Source organism: Lactuca virosa, chromosome 8 (assembly GCF_052849685.1).
Source record: "Lactuca virosa cultivar CGN04683 chromosome 8, Lactuca_virosa_CGN04683_v6, whole genome shotgun sequence".
Lineage (NCBI taxonomy): Eukaryota > Viridiplantae > Streptophyta > Magnoliopsida > Asterales > Asteraceae > Lactuca > Lactuca virosa.
The window spans coordinates 98,214,723-98,242,032 of record NC_136433.1 but is presented as its reverse complement, the minus strand read 5'-3'; the positions used below and the strand labels follow the sequence as shown (position 1 = coordinate 98,242,032).

Sequence of the window (27,310 nt, the reverse complement as noted above, 5' to 3'; positions counted from 1 at the left end):
GAGAGTATAGTATAAGATATTGGATCTAGATGAGAATAGAATGTTAAGGCATTAGAGTTGAGAATAAAGAGATGAAGAGTAAGAAGAGTATGAGATATGCATGCTAAGAGTACGAGATGTGTGAATAGTAGAGTAAGAATATGAGAAGAGAATTCATAGAGTATGAGGAGAACAGACAGGGTATGAAATGAAATAAGAATAAGGAAAAAGAAAAATAGAGGTAGAAAGAAGAGTACGATGGATATAAAGATAAGTGTATGTATAGAGTATGAGATAAGACTGTAAGATGCTAAAAAAGAGTATGAGATGAGAAGAAAGAGTAGAGTATAGAAAGAATGGAGAAAGATTGAGAATAGGGAAGAGTATGAGAAAAGAGACAGAAGGTAGAGTATGTAAAAATGAGAAAAAGATAGAATAGATAGATGAATGAATGAGAAGAATAGTAGTGTATGATATGAGAATAAGATATTAGATTGTAGAGTAGGAGAAAGAAGTAAAGAAGAAAGAAAGAGTATGTAAAGATGGAAGGATTAGAAGAAGAGTAGATTAACATGAAAAGAGATTAGAATATAACTCACCAGACCGATGCAGTAGATATTTTCATGTTTTGCAGGTTCAAGTAGCAGCCGTGGTACGTGAGAAGATAGGAGCACAAGGAGTTAGATCAGAATAATAATTTTATTTCTTTGTATTTTCCTTCTTTTGTAGCAAATGATGCATTAATCTTTAATCCGATTTGCTAGCCTTATGGCGCAACATTATGGATGGAAAGACATTCTCGTCCTCTTCCTTTTTCACGTGACCTTGGTGGCCATTTTTTGCAAAAAGAAAATAATAATAATCCTTAGTATTGCTTGTTAGCCATCTTTTGCAGCGTTAATGATTTTTTTCATCATTTTCGTTTGGAAATCATTATAAGTTGCATGTTTGTCCTATTCTACATTAGCCTTCATCTTAAACACATAGAACAAGAGCTAGAAGGAGAGGTAGAGCACTAACAGTCATATTGACTTGGGAAGTACTCATGTGTTGCTATATGGAAACACAATCAAATGAAGACCATACATAATGAATGATCAACAATTCGAATGACACCAAGAATTACATTGCAAATATTATAAAAGTACATAGATATATAATCTTGAAACCCTTAGAAAGATCGATATACATAGCCTCACGCCTCTATAGCAATAATAAATTACGAGTGCATGTCGGCTTGGTTAAATGGTACGTCTGAAATGAGCAAAACATTAATGCTCATGAGGGGAAAAGGAGTCGCGAATCATTATCAAGCTTATTGGTGGAGACTGTTGAATGTGTCATAAATATTTCTTCGCGGAGAATAAATTGAACTCTCATAAGTTTATCGATCGTGTTTTATGTCTGAAAAATCTTGCTCGTGACCATTTTATTTCGTAAGGCTTTATAGTTGTTAGCATAATAAAACATTGACTTTATAGTTGTAATCAAGTTTTCTTTTAATAATAAAACTTTAGTCGTTTTCTCTCTATATTGTTTGTGTCTCCACCAATACTTGAACTCTTAACATTTGGCTGAAGGTCAAATATCCGTCAATTCCTGATATAGCTAGACTATAAACTTTTTGGTTTTCTAGATGGTTATTAGTTTACAATAGTAACAACCGTTCGTCTTATATGATATTTTAATGAATAATTTTTTTATAAAATAAAAGCTGATAATAGAAAACGATAAAAAATCGATTTAATTGGTTGTTCTTTTTTTTCAATGACTTAGTTAAAAAAATTTAATTAAGATCTGGATAATTTAACAAAACAATTTGATAACTATATAAAAAATAACCCGTAATCAATTTTTTTTTTCATATAATATTTCTCCAGTAAATTTTATATTTAATAAAAAAAATGTACTTAAACAATGCATGATTAAAGCTTACACACATAATCATTTCGTTTCGCTTTTAAAACCATATTTGATTTTCTTTGGTAAATTTGTCGTGACTTCATGCATTTTCTTTCTATATGGAAAAAAGGGAAAACCCATAATCTTAAACAATGATTACTGATCATTGACAATCACAATTAGATAAAACCTAATGCTTTCCATTTATTTGTATCGGTTTATGGCATCATTTTTAGTTTTAGTTTTTTTTTTCTTTTTTTCATCTACGTAGTCTGCTTTTTGTCAATTATTTTGACTTTAATCTGTTTCATTTCGTAGTTATTTTTCTTGTATTATTGGTTTTATTTGTAGTATCTCAATGTATATATTAGTTTAGCCAATATATGAGTAATATATTCTTACTATTTAAAAGCATATATAACGTGATTTGATGTGGAAAGGAACGTTGAAAAACACAATAATAAGGTGGGTTCCATAGTTAAAATGTATCTAGAAAATGGCTAAGTGTAAAATAGCTTCACCATATAACCATCAATGTTATATGCTTTGTAACCATTTAATAGAGTGAATTTATCATTTTATGTAAGATGTTACATAAAATGATAAAAGAATGATACATAAAATGGTTACAAATAACAAATTTGTTATATTTTGAGGGTATTTGGGATTGAGTTTGAAAATGAATTATTGACTTATTAGGCTTTTAAAAAATCTAAAAATCTTTAAAAAAAATATTTGGAAAGCTAATAAACATTTTTTAAAATATTTTTTTACCACCCTCAAAAAATCATTTCATATAAGTCATATTTTTTGATTTTTCAAAAGAGCTTATGACTTATAAAGATTAAAAGATTATAATACCTCCACTAAAACCTAACCCTTTTTGCTTAGAGAAAATTACAAATATATTCATATTTCCTAATTACTTTTTACTTAATAGCCAAAAATTAGCCCTTAATCAAAAATAACCAAGGAAATAGTAGTTAATTAAGGAAAACTACAATTTTCTTAGAAACTTACCATTTGATCCAAAAATATTTTAACTGAACAACTATTTGGATAAATGGACTACTGTTTTAGAGTTCATATACTGTTTGACAGTCAATTAGCCTAAAATATATAAAATATATAAAATTGACTATTTGGATAAATGAACAACTATTTGGATAAATGGACTACTGTTTTAGAGTTCATATAAAGAAACTCTTTCAACGGCGACTCCTAACAACAACCAAGTATTTTCTCGTATTCTTCCGTTTTTTTTCTTTTGTTTTTTGTTGTATAGTATGAAATCTATTAACAATGGTATAATTTTTTTTTTTTGGAAAAAACGCAAAAAATGGAAACCGTAGGTATCACCTTCAGTGTACAAGTTCTTAATGCACAAATTGTGCATTAAGAACTTTTACACCGTAGGTGATTTCCAATACCTACGGTTTGAGATACCGTAGTTTATACAAAGCATACCGTAGGTTATTTCAATACCTACGGTTTCATTACCAAAAATGAATATATATATATACTAAACATCCAAACTGTAGACAACTTAGGAAACAATAGGTGTTTTTTATAAACTAGCTATTTGCAAAATTTTGGCTATTAATTGAGAAGTAATTAGGAATTTTGGCTAAGATTAGTCATTGTCTCTTTTGCTTATAACTTAATATTTTTATATAAACTATTATATATAAAAATACTAAATAAAGATTATCTTTTTTTTGTCATTTTACGTATATATATAAACTGATCCAAACAATTAAAAAAACTTATTAACTTGTAATATTTTATCATCATATAAACTAATACAAACACTTTCATTAAAAACTCGTTTTGGTCGTATATAAACTAATAATCACTTTTTGATTTTATCAAAAAGTGTTTATCAAGTAAATTAAGGAATCCTAAACACCCCTAAATGGTTAACAAATTATATTGTATAATTTATTATTGAAGTATTAGAGTTAACGTTCTGAAATCAATCAAGTCAAAATTCGTTATCATGGAATAAACCCCTTTTAAGTCTTGACTTGGCTTATTCTCTTTTTGTGATACGAATCACAAAACAAAGTAACTTCAAACTTATTGTATTTTAAATTGACCGAAAAAACATACAATAACATATATCATTGATTATACATCAATAGTTATCATGAAACATAATGACAAGATAGCAATGGGGTTGGGTTGTGTTTTGTTGGTGTTATAGCTTTTAGCTATAAGAATCATTGGTGTTCTGTTCGCCATATCAAATTGGGCTATATCTATAAAAAGCTAACCATAACTCCCAAAAATGATATGGACCAATTAGCAAAAATGGTTTTCACTTATAGTCCCAATTTAGCAACTCTTTAAAGTAGAGGGCTGCGGGGTGTAAAATTTGCCATAGAAAATAAAGCCGCCCTCCTATAAACAGAAGTTTGAAAGATGAGAAAACCCACAAACTGAAACAAATACCTTTTTCTTTGTCTCTGTGAACTTGTTTCTTTTACTGAAATTAAAGCAAACTTTCATGAAAAGCTTCCATTTTTATGTTATTTTCATCCATGTCTTCTGATATTAGTTAAAATAGAAAAACACCCATCAAAGATTTCTTGGTGATTGATTGATTGATTGATCACACTGAATTGGGTTCAAGATTCTTGGAAGTTGATGTTGAAGTTGTTGAATTGTGTTATAGTTTGTTCAAATATTGATATTTTGGAAGGTGAGCTTGCAGATTTGGTGTTGAATTAGTGAGTTAGGGTTAGGGTTTGGAGTGATTTGGGGGAGAAGATGGGATTGGGTAGCCTTCTTCCTCCCACAGTTGGGCCACCGATAAAACGGCGTGCAGGGCTTCGGAGGAAACAGGCAGGTAGAGGTTCTTACAGGGGTAGTTAGAATCTGCAAAGGGGTAAAAAGGTCAATTTAGTTTGTGTTGGGGGTGGGGTGTTTAGTGTACATTAACATAGTGAGGAAGAAGAAGAAAAAGAAGATGATGATGATGGGTGGTGTGGAATTACACCAAGAGCTGAAGAATCTGTGTGTGAACAGTGACTGGAAGTATGCTGTTTTTTGGAAACTCAACCATGGAGATCAAATGTAAGATTGTTTCTGCAACTTTAGTGCTATATTTTTGTCAAATTTTGATTTGAAATATGTATAATTGTATATACTAATATTTTGCTTAGATTTGGATTTTTCTCAAAAATAATGGTTCTCCAAAAGTCAATCAGTATCAATCATAGGGTCTCCGGTCTTGTAGTTCAATATTCTAAGCTTTGGAGTCCCAATTCTGTTAAAAACCCAAAACACCCTTCAATCTTGCTTTTCTGCAAGAGGATGGGCAAATACGTAATTTTAGCTGAAAAACTTACCAATTTGGGAAATGTTTTTAGGATTTTGACTTGTGAAGATGTGTATTGCAACACGGTCGACGACAGTTATGCAAATAATCTTGTTGAATTAGCAATTGTAAAGATGTCTTATCGCGTATATGCCATCGGAGAAGGGTAAGTTGGTAATATAATATTTATGCATACATTGTATCATTCATCAGTGATGTTCATATTTCATAATAATAAGTTTGTTTTGTGTACTTTCTTTGTTGGGCAGGATCATCGGGCAGGTTGCAGCTACGGGTAAACATGTATGGAAATCCGGGCATCAACTAGTCAACAGCCCGTATTCTTTAGACGGGGTGAGAAAAAGCTCGGATTTGTAACGTATTTTAAGCTTTTATGTAGACCATAAAAAGTTGGGACTTAATATATAAATGTATGTGTGTTAATTTTCAGCATTTTGATGAATGGAAAACACAGTTTACATCCGGGATCAGGGTACGTCACATATAAAAATCAGCTATGGTAATTAAAAATAAAGCAATATATTTTGCAACAAAGATTCGATGGAGTTGATGAAATGATGTGTGTTTGGGTGTTTTTGTGTGATGCAGACTTTTGCTGTGATGGCTGTTGCTCCATTCGGGGCCATACAACTTGGCTCTTTAAAAACCGTAAGACAACTTCAATCTCACCTCGTTGTGTATTTATTTGCTTAGAAAAAAAAAAAAAAAAAAAAAAAAACTCGCATTATATTCATACTGTGTTATTTCAAATGCACAGATGGCTGAGGATTTGAAGCTCGTGAACCATATTGAAGAGATCTTTTCCCACCTACAAACTTCTTTAATGGTGTCGACATCAACTGACTCTTCTCCTTGTGTGGTATATCATTCTTTCTCTAATCTCTCCCTATATAATATATAATATATTATTATAGTGTTGTTTCTTTTTGACTTAACACAATGAGGCTTTCCTCATTAAGTCCTATTTTACAAAATGCGTTGCAAACATCATTTCTTATACCATGTAATCCTTTTCCTTCCAGACAGAATTATCTACAAATTCAGGGCATGTAAACAATCACGATAGACATAGAACAATAAACAACAGATGGAATATGTCCGATTTCATCTGCAATGATCAAAATCAAAACCTGTTCATGCCCACAACTTCTGAAACCGAAACCGAAGAGTCACTCAAGTTTCCTGCTGGATGCGAGTTATACGAAGCACTGGGACCCGCGTTTTGTAAGCAGAAACATAGTTTCAATTGGGACACAGTGACAACAACAACAACAACCGAGACCCTAACTTTTGACAAGATGCCTGAAGAAACAAGCAGTAGCAAAATATCTGCCTCTCAACATCTTTTGGAAGCAGTTGTTGCCAAAGGCAGATCAACCAGTGGTTCAGGTTGTTACTCAATTGACATGACAAGAAACTTGGAAGCATCATACAAAAAGGTAGAGGGGTCACATGAACAAGTGGTTAAGGTCGGGAAAAAACGAGCCAGACCTCGGCCCAGAGATAGACAGATGATTCAAGATCGTATTAAGGAACTCAGGCAGCTTGTTCCCAATGGATCAAAGGTAAACACTCTTGCTGTTGTGTTGTTCACTTATAAAATACTCTTGTCTGGTTTTTCCTTCATTGAGAATTTGAGTTGAGATTTGAGAAGAGTAATTTGTGTCTGTTACAGTGTAGTATTGATTCGCTTTTGGAACAAACAATAAAGCATATGCTTTTCATGCAATGTGTCACCAAGCATACTCATAAAATCAACAAATCTGCTGACTTCAAGGTAATTGTTTGAATACTCTTCGCGTTATGCCAGGGTTCAAATTCCAATTCCGGTTCCGGTCTTTAGAATGTTGATTGGAATTTGTGATTCTGCAGTTGATTGGAAAGGAAAAGCAGGGTTCGAGTTGGGCAATGGAAGTAGGGGATGAACTGAAACTGTGTCCGATAATTGTGGAAAATATTGGTGTCGATGGGCAAATGCTAGTAGAGGTACAAAAAAGCAATAAAAACCCTGGAATTTTTTTATTTTATTTATTTATTTTTTTGTAATCTTTTGTCAACATTTATTTGGTTTGTATATGCAGATGATGTGCGATGAATGTGTTGATTTTCTGGAGATGACAGAAGCAATTAGGAGCTTGGGTTTGACCATTTTAAAAGGTGTGACAGATGTCTATGGCGATAAAACCTGGATGTGTTTTGTTGTTGAGGTACATACATTCCTGACCCAAGGCTTGTTTGGACTTTTTTTGTTAAAAAAAAAAAAAGAAAAAGAAAGTCAAGTAACTAATGTTGTGAATATTATGTTTTTTTACAGGGTGAGAATAACAGAAACATACATCGGGTGGATATATTATGGTCCCTCCTTCAGATATTGAATATGAAGACGAGCACCTGAGTCTGATAATCTTCATTGAGTGTTTGATAGCTATGAATTTTGACTCTGTTTCTGGGAAATTTTTTGTTCTTTTTATTGTTATTTATGCAAGATTGGTTGCTGGAAATGAGTGAAGATTGCTTCTTTTTCCTCTTTTGTTTGTTGTGGATTTGTAAACTTAACTTATGATTGATTATTGTGTGGTTTGGGAATATAAAGTTTTACAGATTTTGTTGAATTTGTAAACTTAACTTATGATTGATTACCCAGTGGCAAAAGGTGCTCACAAGAATGAATAAATTGATGTTGCACTTCCTTATCTGCAAGCCTTTCTCCTAAAGAGCACTACTTGCCTTTCAAAGTGTAAAAAGTTCTCTAAATCACTTGTTATTGTTATATTGGTTTTGAGTTGTGGGTGATGAGAAATAGAAACTAGGGTTAAATGGGATTAAAAGAAACACATATTTATTAAGAGGAGACAATGATATTGCTTAGTGATGTAATGAAAATGGACTACATGACCTAATTCCAGGGAATCTCCCTCTCTCACAACCACCCCTGCCCTTTTTATTCCACCACTACCCTTTTGGGCCCTCTATAATGATCAACGTTATCCACCACAATAAACGATCCTTCCAAAGCCTTGGAATGAGAACATAAATGAAAAGAAAAGACTAGTAGTATAAAAGATGGATGAACCAATAGAACAAATTTCTATCAGATTAAAGTACTCAAGAGTGTTACAGGAAACATAAAGAAGACACATACAAAGCATACTTGTTGTTATGGAATGGCAAAGAAGTCCCAACAGTAAGATGGGATATCAAAAGGGAAGGGTGTTTTCTGAAAGTTACCATCTATTAAAGCTTTTAATTACTTCATCTTGGCTTCAGTGAAGAGGACATGGCGATTGACACGAGGATCATACTTTCGGAATTCAAGTTTTGTCTGTATCTTCCTTGGGTTCTTCTTCTTAACATAGAAGAAACCTGTCCCTGCAGCAGAAACTAGGCGTATAAAAATCGTAGCACTTTTTTTCTTCTCTCCCATTTTTTAATCTGCAAACACACCAGACAAAAGAACATCAGTCAAACGAATTGAAACCAATTTTGCAAATGGATCACAAGGCTAGTGTGTATCAAGGCATCACATAAGTTCATAAAAAACACACTAGCATACAATTCTCATAATTCATAATCAGCTAACAGATTAGGCTCCAATTCACAATCTTGGAATTGTTTGATTCCCAATGTACCTGAAACAATTCAGTTAAAAATCTACTGCAATTCTTATTTCTAACATGCAACACAGTCATAAAACAGTCAAAGAGATGTAGCACATGAAATTGGAGGAGATAAATTCATAAGACAGAAAGCCACAAATTTTTTGAATCTAAATGAATGTCCTAGATTGTTTATATGATTCATTTTATAAACTTTTTTTTACAAACACCTATTAACTTTTATAATTCCTCTCCCATTCTTAATTCTATGTTTGATCCACAATAAAGAAAAGTGTTGAGTAATCAATCCATGACTGTTCTTAACCTTGCCTTCATGAAGCTTGTCATTTCGATTTTTCCACATTACTCACATGTACAAACGCGAGCAGAACCACAGCAGAGTAAGCAGCTCTGATATCTTTAAAGAGATTAACCAATAACCATGCATATGGATATGGTTGTTATTTATGTATTTTTTTAATACCGTTTTTTATTAGTATATATGATTTGAGAATGATGAATTGAACGGGGAAATGCAGACATCTAACATTCTCTCAAAATATGGCAACTTGATTTTTTTTCTTTTTGTTAATCTCCAAAACCATAAACATTGTTTTACAACGAATCAAAGAACTAAACCAGATATTCGAGAAAGAACTTTAAACAAACCAACTTATTAATAACACTGAAATATAAAACAAGAAACCGAAAACAACCTACAAATTTACAAGAACTTTTATGACCTAAAACTCGTGCAGATCAAAAATCTTTTAACAGCGATTATGAGAATGTAAACATAGAAACCCTAATTGGAAACTCAGAGCTCTCACTCTTATAATTAAAAAACATACACAGACCATCATATTCTTCTCCTCCATTATCCATATCAAAAATCATAAAAACTTATAAGTTATAAAAATCGCATATTGTAATCAGAAAAAAGTAACAGACCATCAAGTTCTTCTTCTCCATTATGCATATCAAAAATCGTATTCAAACAGAAATAGAAACACTGTGAATGAGCCCTAATCGTGAAAGAAATCGAAAATAAAAGTTAAAATCCGAACCTTAATGGAGATGTCGGCGTCTGGTGTGGCCGGAGATGGATACGGCGTCTGGGAGTGTTGGGTTGTTTGGATTGTGTAGGCGCAGGATTTTCTGAGATTAAATTACAAATACTCCTTATTTGGTAAAAACATTTTATCATATACACCCTTTTGGTAAAATAACTAACAGTTTTAGCCCTTGTCTTGGGTTTATTCAATATTTATGTTGTTATTTGTTAAGTTTTCGATTGAACCTCTTTACATCTTTAAAGGTATAACTTTATTCAAACTTATCCAAGAATAACATAGACACAAAGTATAAGCATGTTTAATTAATCCATGAATAACCCCATATAGGGCTATATATAAACTGAACGTTCAGCAAACTGTTCGGCGGGAAGTTCGTTTATTTAATAAATGAACGAACATGAACACTAATTCTCGTTCATTTAGTTAAACGTACGAACATGAACAATGGTCTCGTTCGTTCATTTATGTTTGTGAATGTTCGTTTATGTTCGCTAGTTTAAGTTTATTTATGTTCATATATGTTCAATTGTTTTTTATTACATTACTATATTATATGTTCTTTTATGTTCATATGTGTTTAATTGTGTTTGTTTGTATTTGTTCGTTTAGCATGTTAACGAACATAAACAATGTACTTTTTTAAATGAATGAACATGAACAAGAAAACTCGTTCGTTTATACATTTGTGTTCGTTCACACACACACACACACACACACATATATATATATATATATATATATATATATATATATATATATATATATATATATATATATATATATATATATATATGTATGTATGTATGTATGTATGTATATGTATGCATGTATGTACGTACACGTTAAAAGTTATATAGTTAGAATTTTGATAAATGTATGTTGAAAATGATTGTGTCATTAGTATTAACATTTAATAACTGTTTTAATTATGTACTTAAAATTAATATATATATATATATATATATATATATATATATATATTGCATAAAATTACTATGTCATTGGCATTAACTATAAATAATAATTTCTACACTAAAAGGATATAAAATTATAACTAAGTTAAACGATATAATAAAATAAACATCTATTATAATCACATTACTCAATTGTGAATAACACTATATTATTCTCAATTTAGTATTACATTGTAATTATTGTTATAATTAATTAATTTAAATTTTACTTATTTGATTATTTTTTTAATTTTGATCATAACGACTAGTTAAAATTTCAATCATTGTCCGTAAGGTAATGTAATATAATTATTATATTATGTTATTATTAATTATTATTATTGGTAATTAATTTTAAAGTCATTTATTATTATTACAAAGTTATAAAAGACCATATATATATATATATATATATATATATATATATATATATATATATATATATATATATATATATATATATATATATATATATGCACAAAGTTTTATAACCATTTATTATTATTATTTATTATAAAATACTTATTGTTGAATGTTGATTATTATTGTTAACTAATACGATGAAGGAAAATGACATATCATAATAGATATATAAATATAAACTTTTAAAGGTCTTTTGTAATTTTTTCCCGGTACCACCTTCGAGTAGCCGGTTGTTGAAAAAATGTTATTTTGCCAAGGCTCTGAAATTTTCTTAGGTTTGTGCTACATATAGATACTTATAATACGGGATTATGCGGTAAGTAACTCACAAAACATTTGTAAGCTTTTATACCATTTGATTACATGTATATTCAAAAAATGTTTGTCACATAACATCTTCTTACAAAGCAGTTCAAGGGTGGCTGAGTGGTGATCTATCAATGGATTAACACATTCCAAAGGAGCTGATACAAGCTAGATTCCAACCGGCTTCTGATGAATATTCATGCTTTATAATTAACTGTCATTTTAGTCCTTCAACAACTAAATATAGTTCTTCTACTCATATATTTCGATTATGTTGTTATTAACTTTAGTCCATGTAATGGAATTATAGTTTCTTAACATTAAGAAAATGTTTTATCTTGCAACAGTACACAGCCAAACAAATATGAAATATCTCAAGTCACCATACAATACTATCAGTCGAAGAGTTAATTTGATACAGCAATGAATAATCAACCTCACATTAAAAGGGTATCAAGTTTAAATAAGAAAAAATGAACCCCAACTAATGTAGTCCCTATAAAATTAAAAAAAAAAATACAAATACAAATGGACATGATTTTTCTAAGATAATCAAACATAGATTAAGGGATTCTTATGTATCTAAGGAGTGATTAGCCTGTTTTTGTCTTGGGAACCTTTCTTTGTTGACGCAATGATATCGAGTGTTTCATTCCTATGAAATATAATAAAGCTCCAAGCAAAGCCATATTCTGTTTCCAAAATTAAACCATTAAAAATTAAAAAGCACAAATTAAATGAAATTTCATTGCTAAAATGGGAATTAAGCTAACCAACCTGTGTGAATTTAGTAAAAAGTTGACCGAATTCTGCGTCTTCAACATCATAGTTGTAGAAATCATACAATATTGGTGTAAAAACAAGCTGATGCAGAACCTGTGGATGATATATCACAGAAACTTAAGAACTAGTTACATTCAATTTGTACAGGTGACATCAATTAATGAAATTATATGGTTAATTAATTAATTACCAGCAAAATGGCACCAGCATAGCTACCAAATATGAAGCCAACTCCACCAAAGCCTTTAAGAACAATCACTGCTGAAACTACATGTTTTGTCTGTTCAAGTTCAACACAAACCAAATTACCTTTGGAATATATATATAAAATACATAGTGTGAACTTTTGTGGCATATATGTATTTAAGTTTCTATCTTGTGAATCTTAATATTATGAATGTAAATGAATATGCAATTAATGGGTATAGACTATTGAAGGAAAAAGCAACTTTAACATCTCATGGATAAATGCATAACATAATCAAAGACAAAGACAGAGAGATGCTTACATCAATTTCAGGAATTTGTATGCCAGCTTTAGAAGCAATCAATTTAGTGAACACATCAAGTTTCGGTTCAAGAACCTTTACAGCTGGCCCTCCATCTGTTCCATATTCATGATACCTAAAAAGATGAAGCCACATACATCACAATTGCAAAACTCTAATTTTATTTAAGAAAATTGATCAGCGACATAAATAATTTTCTTTTTGCATTTTGCAACAATGTGATGGTTGGATATAGTTTAATCACCTAATCAACATAATTTTCCATCTAAATCCCAAAATCTAGCACATTATTTCTCCATTTTCTTCAGTTAAAGTACGCATCGCAACTCCAATTTATTAGGAAAACTGAAGCTACAGCATATGTAACAGCAGTAAACGAGAGAATTAAAGTAATCAAGCAATTACCAAGCTAGAAGTCAACATGAATTAGATCTGTTCTACGCGTCCTTTTTGCGTTAACTCAACATCGTAAACCAGCTCAACTCAATTAGCCATTTAAATGTCAAAATCTAGCACATTATTTCTCCATAGAACACCGATTTATTAAGTGAATTTCAGAGAAAAACAAATTTGAATAGAAAAGCATATTAAACAGGAGAAGAAACTAATGAAGCAATTAACAGGCTTATAATTGATATGAACCAGATCTGTGAAAAAAAAAAAAGAGATCAAAGTATATACAGTTGATAAGCAGATAGTATGAAGAGAGAAGCAAAGAGAAGTCTTCCGGCGAACAAGATGAACCCCATTTGGCTTGGATCAAACCCTAAATTAAGCTCCAAGATTTGATGAATCTGAGGTGAGGGATTTATCTACCAAACTTATTATTATCGTTGTGAAAGTCGCCGTGATCGTGGTAGTCATCGACGTCAATGACCAGTCAGATGGATAGCGAGAGGGCGAGAGAAAGAAACGGATGAAATGTCTTAAAACTGAATGTTCCGTTAATCTCCGTTAATCGTTAGGTATGAGAACAATAATGAAAGTATACGCCGGATCCACGTTTTTTGGGAAATTTTAGCCAATGTTTTATTTATTTTTTATTAAAACTATAAATTTGATTTATGTGTTTTTCGAAAAAATGTGATTCAAGTTTAAATTTTAAACTTTGCACAAAACATACAAATAGACATGTTTGAATTTTGATTGTGCTTTGATCACTTACTTTAACATCATCGTCGGTTTAAGCCCATTACTCATGCTAAAATAACCTTTTTAACTTTGTTTTATATTTTCTATTAAAAAATTATTGTTAGTTATTAAATATGTATATGTTATTTATAATTCTAACTATTTCAAATAATTATTTTTATTATTAGTAAAACATTGGTGACCCTTTATCTCTCCTCTCTCTTGCATTCGTCCCCATCTCCCTATTAAACCTCGAACCGTGGACTCGGTTAGAAGAAACAATAACTTTCATTATGAAAAGGGATAATGACTTAAAATGGTAACATATTATTCGATTTGTACACATTTGGTCACTGAGTTTTTTTTTCGTCCACATTTACCCCTTAAACTTGTTAAACTGTACACATTCAGTCCTTATGACCTGTTACTCCAGGTCAGCCGGGAAAAATAACTTGATAGGGTAATATATTTTTCATTTTGTATACATTTAGTCCTTAATATTTTTGTACATATTTAGTCCTTAACATTTTTTTTTGTTTCAAAATAAGTCCTTTTTTGTACTCATTCAGTACTTATAAATGATTTCTTTAGGTTTTTTTCACGACATCTTACATGAGACAATCATTGATGAGATGCTTGGGTTGTTGATGCTTATGTCCAATGCGATCTCGACTGCTTGGTTGCGTAAGTCTTGTGGTTTGGCTTAGGTCTTGTATTTTGAACATCGTAACTTCTTCATACGATATCAGATTTTAAGGATCTTTATCCACGTGTTCATTTTTTGAGTCTACTACAACTTTCATTAAGATTACTTCCGTTAAAATGTAATATATTTTTACTAACGATTTTATAAAAAAAAACATACATACATGTATTCATAAAAAACGTATGGACAGGGGAAGACGCAGTAATACATAGTAGGTGTTGCCGAGATGAAATAGGTGTTGCCGATACATGGAAAATAGGTATAAACGTAAAAAAATAAAAAAAAAATAAAAAAAAAATAAAAAGAAAAATTTTCCACTGCGAACAGAAAAAACAGGTGTTGTCGGTGCAACACCGGGACCATACTAAATCCGCCACCGCGTATGGATATAAAAATTGTAAGTAAAAATATATTATTTTTTAATGGGAGTAATCTAAATGAAAGTTGTAGTAGACTAAAATACGAACGCATGGATATAAAGATCGTTAAAATCCGAGATCATATGAAGAAGTTATGACGTTCAGAACACATGACCTAAGCAACCAAGTAGTCGAGATTGCGATGGATATAAGCATCAAAAGCCCCATACACCTCATTAATGAATGTACCACGTAAGATTTCGTGAGAAAAAACTAAAAAATCATTCATAAGTACTGAATGAGTACAAAAAAAAGGACTTATTTTGCAAAAAAAAAAAAGACTAAATGTGTACAAAAATATGAAGGACTAAATGTGTACAAAGTGAGAAATATATTACTCTATTAAGTCATTTTTACCGGGTAACCTAGAGTAGCCGGTCATAAGGACTGAATGTATACAGTTTAACAAGTTGAAGGGGTAAATGTGGACGAAAAAAAAACTCAGTGGCCAAATGTGTACAAATCGAAAAATATATTACCCTTTAAGGGGTATGACCTTATCTATCGTTCGAAACCCCATCCCCTTCTAGCATCTGCAACCTCCGCCCTCTTCCATCGTCTACAATCTCCACCCACTTTCCATTTTGTATATAAAATCAAGACATAAGCTCGATTGCTTGGATGTTTTTATGGAGTTATTACATATCCAAAGGAGTTGAGATTTATCCATACATTAGTGAGTTTGTATTTTTATTTTTTCTTCTTGCAAAATTGGCATTCGTACAATCATGTGTGTTGTATACAAAATCGTGAAGACCATTAAAGAGTGTGTCGACCTTCAATTTCATCCAGAGACACATGACGACGTACATTCATATGTTTAAGTGTTTTTGTTTTTCGAAACTCAATTTAATTAGGTGTGTGTTCAAGCGAGCAAACATCATTGTTTTATCATACCCTGATTATGTAAGCTTATGTACTCGGTCCTCTTGTTAAAGTTCATTGTAACGTCCCAAAATTTAAGACCAAAAATTTTCGTTTTCATAATAATAAAACCCTCAACCAAAACATGTTCACAAAACCATAAAGGAAAATCAGAGTATGTCAATCAAATATCTCAAATGCATCAGAGTCAAGTAAGGCGGAAATCATGGTGTGTGCTATGCGATCATCCCGAGCTCTTCCCCTTCGAACCGGAAGTACCTGAAACATAGAATGAAAACCATAAACACGAAGCTTAGTGAGTTCCCGAAAATACCGCATACCATACATATCTGTCCGCTCAAGGTTGTGACGAGTCTATTTCACCCCCGGGTCTATTTCACCCCTGAGTCTGTTTGAACTCATGTGTCGGCCCAAGGCTGTAACGGGTCTATTTCAACTCATATGTCGGCACAAGGTTGTATCGGGTCTATTTCACCCCACATACATATAGCAAACGGGCACACAGACATATAACACATATAGTAGGAGTCACAAAGACTACAAGCACATAACATATCCTAGCGTCCTACAGTATAGTGAGCAAACTCACCCTAGTCTGTTGTCAGTCAAACAAATGATCGGGTTGTTGAACTGGAAAACCTTGCGCTAATCAATCAATTAAAACCCCAATTAATAATCGGGTTGTAACCCATAACTAGTGTAACATTCCATTTGAAATTAAATAAATAATAAATTCTAAAACCCCGAGATGTAAATTACTTTTTATTTTATATTATTGTAGCCAAAATCAATAATATTTAGCAAGGTGTTGGTTCCGTGGAGTTAACAGTCATAATTTTGGAATTGGGGATTAAAAGTGTAAGTCCGGATTGATTTTGTAAAGATTTTAAGAAGTCGGGGAGTGTTTGGTAAATAATGGACTTAAAATTTAAGGATTTTGGAGGCTAAGGGGCTAAATGGTAATATATATGGACTTAAGTTGAAAATAATTTCGTAGAGGATGGGATATTTGGTTAAATTTGGACATAATTTGAAAGGAAAAGGAGAAGGAGGGGCCGGAAGTGTCAATATGGACTAATGTTTGAAATGGAGACGGGTTAAAACCTGTCACCCAATTTGCCATGTTAACCCTAACCCTAAAACGATACTCAGCCGCCACTCGGGTTCACCAGCCGCCACCACCCCTTTCCTCTCGTTTTTCCGACCAACGAAGACAACCGGTGACGCCTCCTTCTCTACGACAGGAGATACCGAGACCGACGAGGGACAACGGGCGACCCTCGGGTGTTGTCGGGTTCTCATCTCCAGCCATCGTTGCGCCATTTCTGTTGAAGACGGAGCCACAGTCGGTCGTGTGGCTATCGTTGTTGTTGTTCCGACCATTCCTCCATATTCCTCGGTGTCCGTTCAGACCTGTCGTCCGCCGCCGCCGCCTGTGCAATTCTTCTTCTGCTCCGGTCAGCATCTGCCACCCCGAGGGAGGCTGTTGTGTGTGTTTTCAGCCTGTGTGTCGCAAGTATGTGTGTGTCTTGGGTTGCTGATCGTAATGTGGGTGCTCGTTGGACAGAAAAACCATCATGGCCACCAACCATGGTGGCTACCGCCATTAGCCGTTGTTGTTGCCGCCATCTCAGGCCATTGTCGTCGCCATACGCCACCAGGTGGGTGGTTATGTCATATTCCGGGCAAAGATGTGTCGTGTTTACCGTTGCTTGGCCGGACTTCACGAGAAAAAGCCACCACCACCACCATGAGGTGGTGGTTGGCCTACAACCACCGCCTGTCGCCACAAGGGTGGTTGAGTGTGTGTATGTTTGTGTGTGTGTTACTTTGTGAGTGTGTTCAATTGTATATTATGTTATACAATTGTATTTTGGCCGGAATAATTAAGGAAATCCGTCACCACCACCGTGAGGTGGTGGCCGCCGCCGTGAGCCGCCGTTGACCACCACTACCCGAGGTGGTAGTGGGTGGTACCCAACTTAATTAACAATTAACTAACCTAAAAACTTAACAAATGGACTAATTGGAACGTGATTGGGTTAGAAACCCTAATTATGGTTTAGAAAACCCTAATTTTGGATATGTTAATTTGGAATTGTCGGGACTCACATGTTTGGACCATTGGATTGGAATTATGGATTAATCCCGACCATATTGTATGTTTGACCTAGTAGAGTGATGGACTTAATGGATTAAGTCCTTAATGGGTTAAGTAAGAACACTTAACCCTAATCGTCATTTTATATGAAAACCCTAATTTTTCTTGGGCCTTGAGTTGGGCCTTTCTATTGGGCTTTGATGATTGGGCTATTGATGGGCCATCCAAGAACAAGTATATGGACTAGAATATTTGGATGAGCTTTAAGGTAAGGCCCATGTGAAGGGTTTGGGCCCAATTTGGAAAATTAGGTCATATGTTGGGCTTTGGTTCATTGGTTGACTTTTGGGCCTTTGGAGTGTGAGTTTGGGCCTTGCGCTTGAATCAAGCTAGGTTGGGGTAAAGTAGTCTTTTACCCCAAGCATGGACTTATGGTTATGTATTGGAACCCAATTATTAATTGGGTGTTGTTTTGATGTGTAACACCCAGAATACGAAGGACCAAGAAAGGAAAGAAAAGCCCTTAGTCAAAGGAGTCAACTCGTCGAGTCCAAGGAGGAACTCGACGAGTCGGAGCGTGACCCGTGTCGCGGATTAAGTGACCGACTCGGCGAGTCGGGGAGACTGACTCGACGAGTTTGGTCTGGGTTGAGAAACCCTAATTTCGGGACTTGGCACCCTATTTAAGCATCTCATTCTCATTTCTAGGGTTTCATTTATAGCCTCCATTGTCCAGAGACGAAACCCTAGCCTCCCAACTTCATTCTTGAGTTTGTGTGAGAAGATTAAGGCTCTTGGTGTGCATCTTGAAGATTGTAGAAGAAAGGGAGCAAGGAAAGGAGTATAGATCCAGAGTTTGGGTGACATTCCAGATCATTTGAAGGTATAAAGCTTATACCTTGGCTGTTAATCATCTAGATCCCTTTTCTAGCTTATCTTTTGTTACTTTTGGACCATTCCCAAGTGGAATCCGGGTGATAAGCCTTGGAGGATGGATTGGACATTAGATCTGGACACTTTTGAGCTCTAGAAGCTCAAAGTTGTTGGCTTTATCTAGCTAAGGCTCCATGTCTTGACCTTGAACTTCTTATTACCTTGGATTTGGTGTTCTAGCCTCATAGCACCTTGCATGCACATAAAGTTAGCAACTTTACGTGCAATGCTAGCATAAGGAGTCCAGATCTATGAGTTAGGAGTGTTGGAATAGACTGAAATCGACAGAATAGAGTTGTCTCAAGATGGACTCGACGAGTCAGTCTTGGACTCGGCGAGTCGGGTCGCAAACCCAAACCCTTCTGTTTATGATACAGATCAGTGAGTGGAGTTAGTAAAGGATTCAGCCAGTCTGTGTCTGTGATGGACATGAATATCATGGTACTCGACGAGTTCAAGGAGGAACTCGGCGAGTCCAAGGCAATCTTCTTAGCTGATGAAGATGGACTCGGCGAGTTGTAGAACAACTCGGCGAGTCGGTTGAAGATAGTCCCGAAGCGTTAGATGAAGGAAACTCGTCGAGTTCTCACTAGACTCGACGAGTGGAGTCGAGGTTGTTTGGGATTTGAAGAGCATGGACTCGGCGAGTTGGTAGAACAACTCGACGAGTCGAGTCAACTGGAAGGTTGACTTTGACCAGGACCTTGACCAGAGTTGACTTAGTTGACCTCTGGAGGACAGTTTAGGCTAAGTTCTATTATTTGGTGTTGGTAGCTCGGTGAGCTAGGAGAGCAGCGCTTCGGAGAATAGTCGATTAGCAGCCAGAGGATTATCAGCAGAGTTCAGCAGTACAGGTGAGTTTTCCTTCCAGTAGGAACGGGTCTACGGCCACAATGTCGGCCCGTTTAGTTAGCAGTAGCTCCGGACTTCGGTCCGATGCAGTAGTTCAGTGTGCTTGATGTCTTTGTGATTCAAGCATGTTTTGTGTTATGTGTTCCGGACTTCGGTCCGATGCAGTATACAGTATATGTGTTTATGCTAGTAGTTATGATTATGATATGCTATGTTCAGTTAGTCCGGACTTCGGTCCGATGCAGGGGGCAAGGCCCCAGTTAGTCCGGACTTCGGTCCGATGCAGGGGGCAAGGCCCCAGTTAGTCCGGACTTCGGTCTGATGCAGTGGGCAAGGCCCAGTATGTGCTTTATATGTTATTGTATGGTATGTGGTAGTTTGGGGGAGCTCACTAAGCTTCGTGCTTACGGTTTTCAGTTTTGGTTTCAGGTACTCAGTTTTCAAAAGAGGGGCTCGGGAAGATTGCAGTGCACACACCATTTGTTCAACATGGGATGTTTATACTCTGATATATTTGACAGTTGTTATGATGTTTTGAGATACATTGTTTATGATTCTTATTTGACGTTTGATTAATATGGTTTCATTACTAATTTAAAACGAAATTTTCAGACTGTATTTTTGGGATGTTACAAGTTGGTATCAGAGCCTTGGTTTGAGGGATTCGGGCGCACTCCCGAGTGTGTCTGAACTCAAACTAAGGAAGTGGTATAAAGTTTTCAAAAGAAAAGAGTTTTATAAAAGCAAAAAGAAACTTAAAAAAAAGAGTTTTAGAAAAGCAAAAAGAATTTTAGAAAGAAAAAGAAATTTGAACAGAGAAAAAGGGTGTGGTGCATGCAATCAGCTGAGCTCAAGTAAGTACTCCCAAATTACCCATCCAAGTTTATATTATGATTATCGGTTTCAGTTTCAGTAGAACAGCATGCTAGAATAGGACTAAGGATCTAGGAGGATGCCTTATGTGCCTGCTATATGTGTTTCAGCTTTATGAGAATTGCATGCTAGTATTGAGTAGACAGCAGTAGGATAGCCTGTTTAGGTTATGCCTGATAGTATGAGCTTAGCATTGTATGCTAGTACAGTTTCTTGTTATGAGAATAGATTTGATTGAGTAGTTTCCTATGTCCGAATGCTGCTTGCTTTGTGCTTTGAGGGACTCTGAGTGATGGGAGTTAGCCATTAGGTGAATACGTCACGTCACATGTGATCAGGGTTGAATAATCTCAGAGTACTGGATTTGGCCCTATTGCGCAGCTCTCGTTTGAGTCTAACCGTTGTAGGGACGAGTCTTTTACTCGAAGGATTATCTGAGCCTCGTCACATGTGATGGTATTCAGGTGATGACTAATTGGCATTACAAGGAGGCCTTCAGCAGCTGAGGACTGGTTTGGGTAGAGTCAGAGATTTGCCTAGGGCAAGCCTAGGATGAGAGTAGCAGAGATCAGTAGCAGTAGAAGGGACTTGGTTGAGTTAAGGTAACTCTTGAGGAAAGTACAGATAGATGTGGAAGGTAGTATGGGCCCGTACTACTGAAAGCAGAGGATCCGTACTCGATTCAAGAGGGGCCAAAACGAAACCAGGGAAATTGTAGAGTGTGTGAGATCCCTCAGCAGCCATGAGTATTCTGACAGTTAATGCGATATGTTTTCAGCATGGTGACGTTGCGCGAGATACCAGTTGGCAGTTCAGGTGCCGGGGAGGGATCTGGCTCAGGCTCTAGAGCCGGACAGCTTGATGATCAGATGAGAGATGTCATTTCCGCAGAGATTATGCGCAACATCATTGATCAGACTCCTATGATATTCGGTTCGGTTAGGGAGGCCATCGTGGAGCTTTTGGATAGTCGTCTTGAGGCCTTTAGGGCCGGGATAGTTTCAGGGCAGTTTGGGGCTTGTCTAGAGCCCGACTCTTATGGATCCCAGGGATCCATCAGGGAGGGGGATCCCATTTTTAGCTCTTGCCATCAGGGGTCGGGAGTGAGTGGGGCACCCTGTCCCCAGGAGAGTTCTCTGCGTGATTGGATTGCTGCGGAGGTATCACGAGTCGTTCGCGAGGAGCTACCCGACATCGTCGAGAGGGTCACTGATAGGTTGACCAAGAAGCTCTAGGATCAGACAGCAGTTGTTCAGACGATTGATGGGGACGATGGGGTAACGCAGGAGCGAGAGATTGACCGGGAGTCAGAAAGGAAGAGGAAACCGGATGAGGTTCAGTGGCCCACAGGTTCGGGTAAAAGAACCAAAGGGCCGAGTTCGAGATCGAGAGACTTCCAGGGCCGCAGCCGATGCGGTAAGTGTGGCAGGACGCACGGGGGTGCGTGTAGGAGTAGTAGAGGTGGTGATCCTGGCTGTTTCAAGTGCGGCCGGACTGGTCATTTTAGCAGAGATTGTACTACTACCATCGCCCAGGGACTTGACCCAGTATGTTTCCATTGCAGTCAGAGGGGCCACAAGAAGGCCCACTGTCCGAGTTTGTGTTCAGCAGGGCAGGTGACAGCTCCTGCCCCTGAGACTTCGAGAACCGCCAGCAGACGTCAGGGTCGGGCAAGGGCGCCCACGGCCCGGATCAGAGCATTCCGGTTGATTTCAGCAAGGATTCGAGCAGCATGGGATGTTGGAGGTACGTATCTTTTACCTTCCTGTCAATTATTATTTATGATGTTGTTGTTACGATTCTGCACCGATTTAATAGGTACATATATTGGAATATTATATTACCTACTTGTGAGTGAGTCATATGCCATCTGCATATATTGGATTTGGAATGATAGTTGGAGGACGTCCCCTGTAGAGTAGGTTACTTCGGAAGCAGTAACCGTAGCAAGTATGAGTAAGACTCGGTAGTATCTCACTACCTTTGGGAAGGTGTAGTTCAGGTATAGATCGGTTATTTTTCCAGCACGAGGAGCACCTGGGGGAGGTGCTAGAGACTTTGAGAAGGGAGAGACTTTTTGCAAGGTACTCCAAATGTGAGTTCTGGTTGTGTGAGGTGCAATTTCTTGGGTACCCTGCCAATCAGAAGAGTATTTTAGTCATTCCGGCTAAGGTAGAGGCCATGATGCAGTGGGAGTTTCCGAGGTCTCCAATTGAGATTCGGAGCTTCCTAGGTCTAGCAGGTTATCACCGTAGAGGTATTCAGATTCTTAGAAGTGGTGTGATCTTTTGGATTGGTTAGTAGTGACACACTAGCAATGGCAAACATGGCTTTCAGCGGATTGGGCATAGAATGGTAAGAAGGATTGAGGATCCTTCCAGCATCGGGTGCTGTAAGACGATAGTAGAATCAAAGTGGGGGAGCATCATCCAAGGATTCAGAAGTAGGAACAATTTTGAAACTGGGGTAAGTTTCGCTTCCTTATCAGAAAGGAAGACAGCCTAGGCAGCTGTGTGGTTTGAGGATAGTGTGAGATGGAAGTTTGGAAAAACTTGCCAATAAGGAGATCACGTTCCCGTAATGTTTGCTAGCAAGTCTTAGGGAATCAAGTTAGGTATTCCAGACAGGACATGAGTTCAGCTGAGTGCGGGTCAAGCGCGTGTTCGATCCAGTATAGATAGTGTTAGAGTGTTGTAAGTCTATGGGTGTAGCTGTAGCATTCACTAGCAGTCAGATAGTGTCAGAGTGTTGTAAGTCTGCGGGTGTAGCCGTAGCATTCACTAGCAGCCAGATAGTGTTAGAGTGTTGTAAGTCTATGGGTGTAGCCGTAGCATTCACTAGCAGTCAGATAGTGTCAGAGTGTTGTAAGTCTGCGGGTGTTGCCGTAGCATTCACTAGCAGCCAAATAGTGTTAGAGTGTTGTAAGTCTATGGGTGTAGCCGTAACATTCACTAGCAGTCAGATAGTGTCAGAGTGTTGTAAGTCTGCGGGTGTAGCCGTAGCATTCATTAGCAGTTAGGTAGTGCTAGAGTGTTGTGAGACTGTGGGCGTAGCCGTGGAATACACTTGGCTGGTAGACAGCATGAGCGCGTTGTTAGGACGCGGAAGGAACATTAGCCCCAGTTCGTGCGTAGCAGTAAGGATGTGGAAATCCACGAAGTGGGTTTCGGAATTATCTGGATGGATTAGACCGAGTTGAGCCAGTGATAAGACTGTAGGAATGCCACTGCAGTTGTGAGATCGAGGAAGCAATGGATTGCTTCAGGTTACTTGTTATATAAGGCTACAATTGGTCATGTAGCAATCGCGTTTAGCTGTGGGTTGGTAACCCCAAGATTCGACGTGTGGAATCGAACAGTTAGATCAGAAGGCCGCTAGGGCCACAGTGACAAGATAACAAGTAGTTGTTAGTTTCAGAGAAGGATTTCGTCCAGAAGTTGTGTGAGGCGACTAAGTAGGGAGTCCTTGGGGCTCCGCAGTCGGGTTGGAACCCGATATTTCAGATGTCTGACGTATGAATTGAGACCAGGAAGGTCTCTAGAGATATTGGAAAACAGCCATGTAGCAGCATACCGTTCCAGGCAGTTCAGTGTTTCAGGCAGTTCAGTGTTCAGGTAGTTCAGTGTTCGGGCAGTTCAGTGTTCGGGCAGTTAAGTGTTCAGGCAGTTCAGTGTTCAGGCAGTTCAGTGTTTCAGGAAGTTCAGTGTTCAGGCAGTTCAGTGTTCAAGCAGTTCAATGCTTCAGGCAGTTCAGTGTTCCAGGCAGTTCAGTGTTCAGGCAATTCAGTGACCAGGCAGATCAGTATTCAGACAGTGTTGGGTCTCCAGCGGAAATGGTATTTTGGATTTTCATGGATAGCTTGGGGAGTGGCAAGTCACTCATAGCACGATTATCTGAGTTATGGCCAAGTATAAGTGGATCGCAGGGATAAGTGGATCTGTGAATTATGTTGTTCTAGTGGGAACCTGGAGTAGTCAGCAGGTAAGGAATGATTTCGAAGATGAAATCTAATTTAAATGGCTGGAGTAATAGATAGCGTGAAAGAAATGTTCTTCGCAGTGGCAGAGGATATGGTTCGTTATGGAGAGTTGCCTTGGGGAAGCCAGAAAATACGCAAGGAAAAGAGGGTGAGCCCCTATGATGTTCATCATAAGTAACCGGGGAGTACCAGATGGATGGTCAGGTGGGTAAGATGTGTTCTCAGGGTTATCGAAAATTAGAGTGCACTCAAGGTGATTACCTACAAGAACTAATATTAGTCTGAATGACCGGGTGAAAGGTCAATGAAAGTGGCCAGCAGGAGTTAGATTCTTCCGGCAGCAGTGTTGAAAGCAGATTGCAGAACAGTAGGACATAGCGGACTTCGAGGACGAAGTCTAGTTTAAGTGGGGAGAGTTGTAACACCCAGAATCCGAAGGACCAAGAAAGGAAAGAAAAGCCCTTAGTCAAAGGAGTCAACTCGTCGAGTCCAAGGAGGAACTCGACGAGTCGGAGCGTGACCCGTGTCGCAGATTAAGTGACCGACTCGGCGAGTCGGGGAGACTGACTCGACGAGTCTGGTCTGGGTTGAGAAACCCTAATTTCGGGACTTGGCACCCTATTTAAGCATCTCATTCTCATTTCTAGGGTTTCATTTATAGCCTCCATTGTCCAGAGACGAAACCCTAGCCTCCCAACTTCATTCTTGAGTTTGTGTGAGAAGATTAAGGCTCTTGGTGTGCGTCTTGAAGATTGTAGAAGAAAGGGAGCAAGGAAAGGAGTATAGATCCAGAGTTTGGGTGACATTCCAGATCATTTGAAGGTATAAAGCTTATACCTTGGCTGTTAATCATCTAGATCCCTTTTCTAGCTTATCTTTTGTTACTTTTGGACCATTCCCAAGTGGAATCCGGGTGATAAGCCTTGGAGGATGGATTGGACATTAGATCTGGACACTTTTGAGCTCTAGAAGCTCAAAGTTGTTGGCTTTATCTAGCTAAGGCTCCATGTCTTGACCTTGAACTTCTTATTACCTTGGATTTGGTGTTCTAGCCTCATAGCACCTTGCATGCACATAAAGTTAGCAACTTTACGTGCAATGCTAGCATAAGGAGTCCAGATCTATGAGTTAGGAGTGTTGGAATAGACTGAAATCGACAGAATAGAGTTGTCTCAAGATGGACTCGACGAGTCAGTCTTGGACTCGGCGAGTCGGGTCGCAAACCCAAACCCTTCTGTTTATGATACAGATCAGTGAGTGGAGTTAGTAAAGGATTCAGCCAGTTTGTGTCTGTGATGGACATGAATATCATGGTACTCGACGAGTTCAAGGAGGAACTCGGCGAGTCCAAGGCAATCTTCTTAGCTGATGAAGATGGACTCGGCGAGTTGTAGAACAACTCGGCGAGTCGGTTGAAGATAGTCCCGAAGCGTTAGATGAAGGAAACTCGTCGAGTTCTCACTAGACTCGACGAGTGGAGTCGAGGTTGTTTGGGATTTGAAGAGCATGGACTCGGCGAGTTGGTAGAACAACTCGACGAGTCGAGTCAACTGGAAGGTTGACTTTGACCAGGACCTTGACCAGAGTTGACTTAGTTGACCTCTGGAGGACAGTTTAGGCTAAGTTCTATTATTTGGTGTTGGTAGCTCGGTGAGCTAGGAGAGCAGCGCTTCGGAGAATAGTCGATTAGCAGCCAGAGGATTATCAGCAGAGTTCAGCAGTCCAGGTGAGTTTTCCTTCCAGTAGGAACGGGTCTACGGCCACAATGTCGGCCCGTTTAGTTAGCAGTAGCTCCGGACTTCGGTCCGATGCAGTAGTTCAGTGTGCTTGATGTCTTTGTGATTCAAGCATGTTTTGTGTTATGTGTTCCGGACTTCGGTCCGATGCAGTATACAGTATATGTGTTTATGCTAGTAGTTATGATTATGATATGCTATGTTCAGTTAGTCCGGACTTCGGTCCGATGCAGGGGGCAAGGCCCCAGTTAGTCCGGACTTCGGTCCGATGCAGGGGGCAAGGCCCCAGTTAGTCCGGACTTCGGTCTGATGCAGTGGGCAAGGCCCAGTATGTGCTTTATATGTTATTGTATGGTATGTGGTAGTTTGGGGGAGCTCACTAAGCTTCGTGCTTACGGTTTTCAGTTTTGGTTTCAGGTACTCAGTTTTCAAAAGAGGGGCTCGGGAAGATTGCAGTGCACACACCATTTGTTCAACATGGGATGTTTATACTCTGATATATTTGACAGTTGTTATGATGTTTTGAGATACATTGTTTATGATTCTTATTTGACGTTTGATTAATATGGTTTCATTACTAATTTAAAACGAAATTTTCAGACTGTATTTTTTGGATGTTACATGATGTTGGCAGTTCGGGAATCTGTCATCCAGCAGCTAGGGTTTTGTCCGCGAGACTTCAGCAGTGTGAGGTGAGTTCTTCTCACTATATCAATAGGGTCTAAGGCACCAAGGTCGACCCTTTTTGGATTGTATATTGGTTATAGGATGATGCTATGTTAGTGATCTGTTAGATCTGTATCCTGGTTATAGGATGATGCTATG

At 37.1% G+C, this 27,310-nt stretch overlaps 3 protein-coding genes across 3 annotated transcripts; 1 reads left to right on the top strand and 2 right to left on the bottom strand.

Annotated features, from left to right (window-relative positions):
* Positions 1-4,189: 4,189 nt before the first annotated feature.
* On the top strand, positions 4,190-7,917 carry LOC145129958 (transcription factor EMB1444-like). The gene is made up of 11 exons (XM_079064799.1): positions 4,190-4,959; positions 5,256-5,369; positions 5,473-5,557; positions 5,655-5,696; positions 5,813-5,872; positions 5,982-6,083; positions 6,247-6,789; positions 6,900-7,001; positions 7,097-7,210; positions 7,306-7,431; positions 7,539-7,917. Exons 1-11 carry the CDS (start codon positions 4,853-4,855, stop codon positions 7,617-7,619), a joined length of 1,476 nt encoding a protein of 491 aa, XP_078920925.1. The 5' UTR covers positions 4,190-4,852; the 3' UTR covers positions 7,620-7,917.
* A 342-nt stretch (positions 7,918-8,259) lies between these two features.
* LOC145129959 (uncharacterized) lies at positions 8,260-10,014 on the bottom strand. Its single transcript, XM_079064800.1, has 2 exons — positions 9,888-10,014; positions 8,260-8,656 (listed from the first exon to the last, which is right to left on the bottom strand). The coding sequence occupies exon 2, from the start codon at positions 8,646-8,648 to the stop codon at positions 8,472-8,474; it is 177 nt and encodes a 58-aa protein (XP_078920926.1). The 5' UTR covers positions 8,649-8,656; positions 9,888-10,014; the 3' UTR covers positions 8,260-8,471.
* Positions 10,015-11,929: 1,915 nt separating this feature from the next.
* LOC145128423 (uncharacterized) lies at positions 11,930-13,763 on the bottom strand. The gene is made up of 5 exons (XM_079063222.1): positions 13,552-13,763; positions 12,871-12,985; positions 12,552-12,641; positions 12,356-12,454; positions 11,930-12,270 (listed from the first exon to the last, which is right to left on the bottom strand). The coding sequence occupies exons 1-5, from the start codon at positions 13,617-13,619 to the stop codon at positions 12,172-12,174; spliced, it is 471 nt and encodes a 156-aa protein (XP_078919348.1). The 5' UTR covers positions 13,620-13,763; the 3' UTR covers positions 11,930-12,171.
* Positions 13,764-27,310: the final 13,547 nt, after the last annotated feature.